This window comes from Solanum tuberosum, unplaced genomic scaffold, assembly GCF_000226075.1.
Source record: "Solanum tuberosum cultivar DM 1-3 516 R44 unplaced genomic scaffold, SolTub_3.0 scf00346, whole genome shotgun sequence".
NCBI lineage: Eukaryota > Viridiplantae > Streptophyta > Magnoliopsida > Solanales > Solanaceae > Solanum > Solanum tuberosum.
This window is the reverse complement of record NW_006239265.1, coordinates 538479-545593: the sequence shown is the minus strand read 5'-3', so window position 1 is coordinate 545593 and position 7115 is coordinate 538479. Positions and strand designations below refer to the sequence as shown.

Below are 7115 nucleotides of genomic sequence, written 5' to 3'. Positions count from 1 at the left end.
GGAAGGTGGGGGAGGAGGGGATCCCCGGGGGAGGGGGTAATTTTTTTTTGAAAAACAATTTTTTTTAAATGGTTAGAACCATTTTATCCAAACCATATTTGACCAAATCCATATTTACCCATATTTTATTTGGGTGGATTGTAATCCAAATCATTTTTGCTCAATCCATATTCAATCCGTCCAAATCCGATCCAATCCAACCATTTGTCACCCCTAAGCATATGCATGTAACACATCAATATCGAAGTATATATTATGTGCCATTCATATGGATATGGATCAAGAGCTAATTTCTATCTATGGAAATTAAATCCTCCACATTCTAATTAATTATACTATAAAAACAGAAACAGCTTCTCCGTACCATCGATTAGTCTAATTTGCTTTTCATGCTGAGATTAAAAGCTAATTTGACTTCGCAATAATTGGAACAACATGATGACAAGGAAAAAAAGTACATTCTTTCTTTACAAATTGGGGAATTCCTAATTTTTTATTTTTTTTTGTATCTAGTCTTCATTATTCAGATTGGAGCCCGACTAATCCGAATAGCACTTTCTACTAAGATTTTTTTTCATATTTGGGTCTCAAAAGTGAGACCTTTACTTAGGAAAAGAGTAACCTCATCTACTGCACCATATCCTTTGATGATATTTCTTAAAATAATTAACGAATTAAATTTATGCTTCAATAGTATATATTAGACCAAGCTCTTTTGAAGAATGATCGACATGAACCTTCTTGTTTTAGAATTAAACATGTGAAAGGACACTACACTTTTGTATAAATTTGTCCATGTAAATTGTCAAATCCTTTAATTTTTAATTAGAATATATAGGTCATTTGCTCCAATCAGATGAGCTTTTCATTCTAAATGTATCTCTCAAGGAGGCCAGGACAAAAGCCACCTCTTGTACCCTCAACTTTTACTGTGATATTTTATATCTATAGGTTGAGGTCTATACCTAACCCCGGCCCCACCAATAAGTGATCATGATCAGAGTAATCTTCCACTTAATAAGTGTTAGTCTAATTAATTAGATTATGAGTTGTGTGTTACTTATAATGTAACTAGCAGTACTCTACTACTCATCATGTCTTTGATTATGTGTATATAATAACATCCATATGTAAGCTACTCAATATATTGTGTGAAGGAAAATATCAAACATACATACATTATTATTAGCTTCCAATTTAATCTAAATTAATATGGTAAAACATTATCTGTCAAATAAATATGGTACTAGAGCACACTACTAAAAATCACTATTTCCATTGAATTTCTCATTGAAAATTGTTCAATAGCTATTTTCATATATATTTTGAATGGATCGGTGAAAAGAGAAAAAGTAGTACTGTTTTGTATGGAAAAATTACAAAGTTTCTCACTGTTTCAGTGAAAATCTACTTTCCACTATGCATTTTTTCTGTAAGTGTGGTTTGGTGGGAAGTGAATGAAAAAATCTTATTCTATAGCATAAATTTTCCACTAATTCGCGATAAAAAAACCTTTATTTTTAAAAGTAGCATGTGAAAGTTATGAGTTTGAGACTTACCGTTATCCATTTTTTTAGAAAAATAAAAAAATTAGTTGGTAATTGATTCATGAAAAAGCCCATCTTGAGCCTATTTGATGGCAAAGAGCAAGATCTTCTTTGCCACAAAAACAATTCATATTTTGCAAGACGTATATAGTAAAGTAATTAAAAATGTTTTTTATAACAATATAAATTTTTAGATGATCACACACTTTATAATATAATATCCAAGCAAGCATAAACTCAATGGTGATTTTACTCTGATCGCCTTTTATCAATATGCACATATATATATGTAGTTTAAAAAGTGATCTTTACAAGTTAAGAAAAAATGTACTTTTTTCCAATTAATTACTGTAAATATACTACAACTTATGTTAAAGAAAATAATGTGCGTACTATTTGGTAGTTCGATTTAACTCAAAGTGAAATCCCAAGCTTATGATTTATTTTTCTTTCCCAGAGTCCAAATAGAGTCCAAAAATATCCTTAAACCATACCTCAATTTAAAATTACACTTCTAAATTATCTTTTTTAACAAAGAAATGTCTCCCAAATATTTAAAACTTAATAACTTCTTTCTTATTATTAAAATTTGTCAAAAAAATAATGGAATCTGCACAAAACAGTTCCTACTATTATCAGCAAAAGTTTTTCTCCATAATTTCACTATTCGTTGGAAAAAGCTTCCAAAAACAAAATTAAAGCTCTCTAAAACCCTTGTTTGCTGAAAAAAGAAAAAGAAGAAGAAATTAGGACGGTGTCGAGAGACATGATTTGTTCTTCTTCTCCTTTACCAATTGAATAAAGTTGGAGCTTAATTTCACATCATCTTCACCTCCTACTAAAATCAACAATTTTTGGGGTAATTACTGTTAAAGTGATCAAGATTCTAATTTTGATATTTGACCCTCAAGTTTCATTCTCCATTATTAAAAGTATAAGTCTCTGATCGGCACCACTTCTTGTAGATTCGGTTAAAAGAAAATATTTCAATTGATAATTTTTTGAAAATAAATGAAAACAAAATTGCTAATTAAAAAAATCTGCATAATGCTAAGCATTGTTGTCAAAAATAAAAATAAAATCACAACAATGTTATAGATGTATCTCAAAATGAAAAGAATTGATTAATCTGAAGTGTAATTTAGGGAGTTTTGTTGAGAGTAGTGTAAAATGCACATGTTTGATAAATTTTGACATAAGGATAAAAAATGTTAACTTTTTAAATATTAGGACGTTTCTATTAAGAAGAATAATTTAAAAATATAATTTACATTTTGAGATATAATTTAAGGATATTTTTGACAAAAAATTCGTCCAAACATGATATGATCCCAAAAATATACATATGGGCTGGAAGTAGAAAATGACATTGCACTGCAACCTTCTTTTAACAGTCTAGCTCGGATTCCAACCCTAAAAACTTTTTTATCATCATTACAATTACTACTATTAATTACTCCTCAGTACTGTCCCAGCTAGCCCAACAAATAATTAAATCAATCCGTGAAAGAGAAAATAAAATCACTTCTTACAACAAGTCTAGGAAACAAATTAACCACAACTTTGGAGTTGATTTCTCGTATGGTCATTCAAGTAACAATTACTATCTCAGAAATAGATATTAGTTGAGTGTCCATCGAAGGAATCAACCCCCACAATATATATGTGTTACACCTTGTAATTTCTTGGCTTGTCATCTTGGTGTTGCTGATCTCCATCCTAGCCTGAGCTCAAGATCAATCTCATCTTCAATGGTTGAATCCCTCTTATCGCGATTATTGTCGTTACTAGTACTATTAGATGCTGAATGTTCACTTGTGTTAAATGATGATGAGCTGATGTTGTGAGGCTGAAAATTTGAAGATGGAATAGTGCAAGGAGACATCAAATTATTTGTCAAAAAGGGTGAGATATTGGAGAGAATATTTGAGGGATCCACATTACTAGATTTAATTGTTGTATGATTAGGGTTATGATAATTAGGCATGGAGTAAAGAAAGCAAAGTCCACCATTTTGGATGAATTCTTGATTTTGGATAAGGAGGGTAGAATTGACATTGGGGAAATTAATTGTGGAGCTATTTGAAGCATGTGACGGTGTTTGATTGAGCCTGACACGGTCACTACGGTGCACATTCATGTGACCACCTAAGGCTTGGGCGGACCGGAACTCTCTCCGACAAAAGGTGCAACTATAGAACCTTGGTGGCCAAGTTGCACCCATGGAATTGCCAGTATCTTCCTCAAAAGCCCTAACTTCCCACGAATCATCGGCATCCTTAGGGTTCCACATCCAATTGAAATGATGGTGGTGGTGGTGGTACTGGTGATGCTAATTTTGTTGTTGTTGATGATGTTGAGATTGAGCCAGTTTTTGAAGCTAAGTCGAGAAAAGAGCCCAGGTTGCTATTATAGATATTGATAGTGGGATTGATTGAGCTAATTTTTGGAATTGAGTTAAGGGGAAAAACTCAAATTATTGTTATAGGTGTTGATTTTGAGATTGAGCTAGTTTTCGAAGCTGAGTCAAGCTCAAGCTCAAGAATGATAATGTTAAGAACATTTAAGACGATATATAGGTGATAGAGATATGATGACGAGTGCGCAATGATAGATGAGAGGATGGGATAAAAGTGAGGAAATAGAGACGAAAACCCTAGATATACTGAAGATATATACAATGTTCTCAAAGTATATACAGTTGGACTTACTTAATTAGTACTCAAAACTTTCATCCTTTAATCAAAGGTCTCGAGTTGCCTTTGTTAGGAAGCACTTTACCTCAATATGGGACTTTCGGGTGCAAATTCGAATTTAATCGGACTCCAATATGGCTACAGGTGAAAAACAAAAGAAAATTAGAACTCAAAACAAAAATTGGGAATATTATAATTATAATCTGTCTAGTAGAGTTGTAAGACTAATATTTGTAGAAATTAACAAGAATATATACTTAAGCATTAACGTCCATCTTTTCTTTTTTTTTTTTTTAAAAAAGGAATTTATGTCGATATCTCACTGGCAATCTAATCTCTTCCTCTTGATGGGGAGTGCTCACTGTCACAAGAAATAAACTTTTTTTGGTACGAAATATAATACTTTAACTAACTATGCATAAGGCTTAAAGAACTTTTTAATTATGACAAAATTATTAGTTACACATCTGAATCATGCTAGTCTTATATATCATCCCCTTGATAATAGGACCCTTGCCTTGTTTAGGAATGTAAATAATATGAAAGGAATAAGTTCAAGAGCATAATAGAACCCTCATATACATAATTTCAAGAATTTTTATGTTTTATCCCGATATAATACTAATATTTGAATTTGTTGGTATTCTAGTAAATCAGATGTTTGATGATTTTAATGATATGCCTGCTTAACATGCAATTAAGAATGAGAACCATCAAATAATTAGAAACTTTGACAATATTTAAGTATGAGTCTTTATTTCAATCTGATGCATTATTAATTGGCATTTGGTAGTACTATAAATATGCCATGATGCCAAATTACTATGCCAACTAACTTTTGGGAATAGAAACAGAGCCAAGATTAAGAGTTTTGAGGTTCTAAATTTCTTTTTTCTTTACTCACACAATCATGTATAGAGTTATATGTATAGCTCCAAAAATGTACATCGTCATTGGGAGGATGTAGCCTGTACGTACTAGTTTAAATTCACTCTCTCAGAGACAATAAAAACATATTATGATGATTAATATATAAGAAAAGTTAGGTATTTGGCTGGTCGATAAAAAATAATTATGTTGGTGAGTTAAATATATTAAAAAAAAAATATTTCTGTATATTATATATCGATATACAAAAAAATAAAATATTTTTTATTTATAATTGTGGTGAGCGGCTATTTATGTCAATTTCTCTGATATTATATATTGGCCATGCTTAATTACTATCTTGCTCGATTTAAGTTGCAACACTAATTAATAAAACTGTTCTATATATGATTCATTCTCTTTTTCTTATTCTTCTCCAAGGTAATAAACTTTATGCCCTTCTTTGGAATATATGTTGTTTTATATTCTTTCCCATTTATAGTTGTTCCCACTTTTGTCGAAAATGCCCTGATTAATTATAAGGTTTTTTAAAATCGAATCTGCCGTGTATGAGGAATAAAATGTTGACAGCATTGTACAATAGTCTATATATATAATAGGGATCATTCATATTTTATCCCCATTTATTTAGCTTCTTCTTCTTGTCCTATATTATTGGGCGACTTCCCTTGTATAAAATTACACTAAAATCTTTGTAATTTTACTCTAGCACGAAAAAAGCTTTTTAGGGAGTAGTTATTATTAAATGGCAAGAGAAAACTTGTTTATTTAAATTCAATATCTTTATATATTTTGTTAGTATATTAAAGTTAAACTATATTTAAGTGTGTCGTAATCATATGAAAAATAAGTGTTATCTTGAAAAAAATAAAATTGTCTTAAATAAGTTTTATCGTAGAATTTTGGACAAAATTATTATTCTTTTCGTTCCTATTTACTGGTCGTTCTTACTAAAAATAGATGTTCTTTAATACTTCATATGTCCATCTTTACTTGTCCACTATACTATTTTGGGATGTCCAACAATACTTGTCCGATTTATAATAAAATCAATGAATAATTTGTCATTTTGTGTCTATTTTACCCTTAATATTAAATACTACTCCCTCTGTTCCTTTTTATATGTCACCTTTTTAAATGTCACTTGCATTAAGAAATTAAGCAAGTTTACAATTCTACCCTCATATAATGTTTTTTAAAAGTCATTTTTTCAATGAATGATAAATATGCTAGATTTCAATTTAAGAGGTACTTTTTCTTTATTTATCACAAGAAAAAAGATATAGATTTAATAAATTTTGGTCAAAAATCTATATTCAAGACTAATTAGATATCAAGGGTATAATAGGAAGAATATTGTAATTCATACATTGATTTTATAAAATGACAAGTATTATGGGTGAACTATTTATAGTAAGGATGACATAGTAAAAATGAAAGGATGGAGTATTCATTTTTCAATGTTTAGTTGACTTATTATATTTAATAAGGGTGAATTGGTAAAACTACTTCTATCATTTATTGTTTCTTAATCGGCAGAATGGTCTGGTGGACCCTTGTACTTGTATCTGTTTGTATTGTGAACCCTTCTACTTATCCTTTTGTCATCTGGACCCCTGAACCCATCCAAACTCAACATTTTAAACACTTTTTTTGATGTGGCATCCTATGTGGAAAGACTCCACATGGAGCGTGTGATACACACAAGGTAAGAGCGTGAGATGCCTTAAAAATAAAGTAACGGTCAGATTTTGACCTTTAAAGGCCATCTTTCTTCTTTATTTTCACTCAAACACCATTGTTGGACAAATTTGAGCTTTTTTCTCTTCTTTTTCTCGATTTTGTCTTTTCAAATTTTTTTCTCTTTTATTTTTGGTGCCTTTATTTTTTCCTTCGATCTACTCATCTTTTTTTTGTGTGTGATTCTATTGTATTTTTGTTTCATCTTTTTTTTTTTGTGTGGTTCTATTGTATTTTTGTTGGT

General features: G+C 30.3%; 1 protein-coding gene across 1 annotated transcript; it reads right to left on the bottom strand.

Annotated features, from left to right (window-relative positions):
* Positions 1–2927: 2927 nt before the first annotated feature.
* LOC102585208 (transcriptional regulator SUPERMAN-like) lies at positions 2928–4166 on the bottom strand. Its single transcript, XM_006361138.2, has one exon. The coding sequence runs from the start codon at positions 3838–3840 to the stop codon at positions 3241–3243; it is 600 nt and encodes a 199-aa protein (XP_006361200.1). The 5' UTR covers positions 3841–4166; the 3' UTR covers positions 2928–3240.
* Between the last annotated feature and the right edge of the window lie 2949 nt (positions 4167–7115).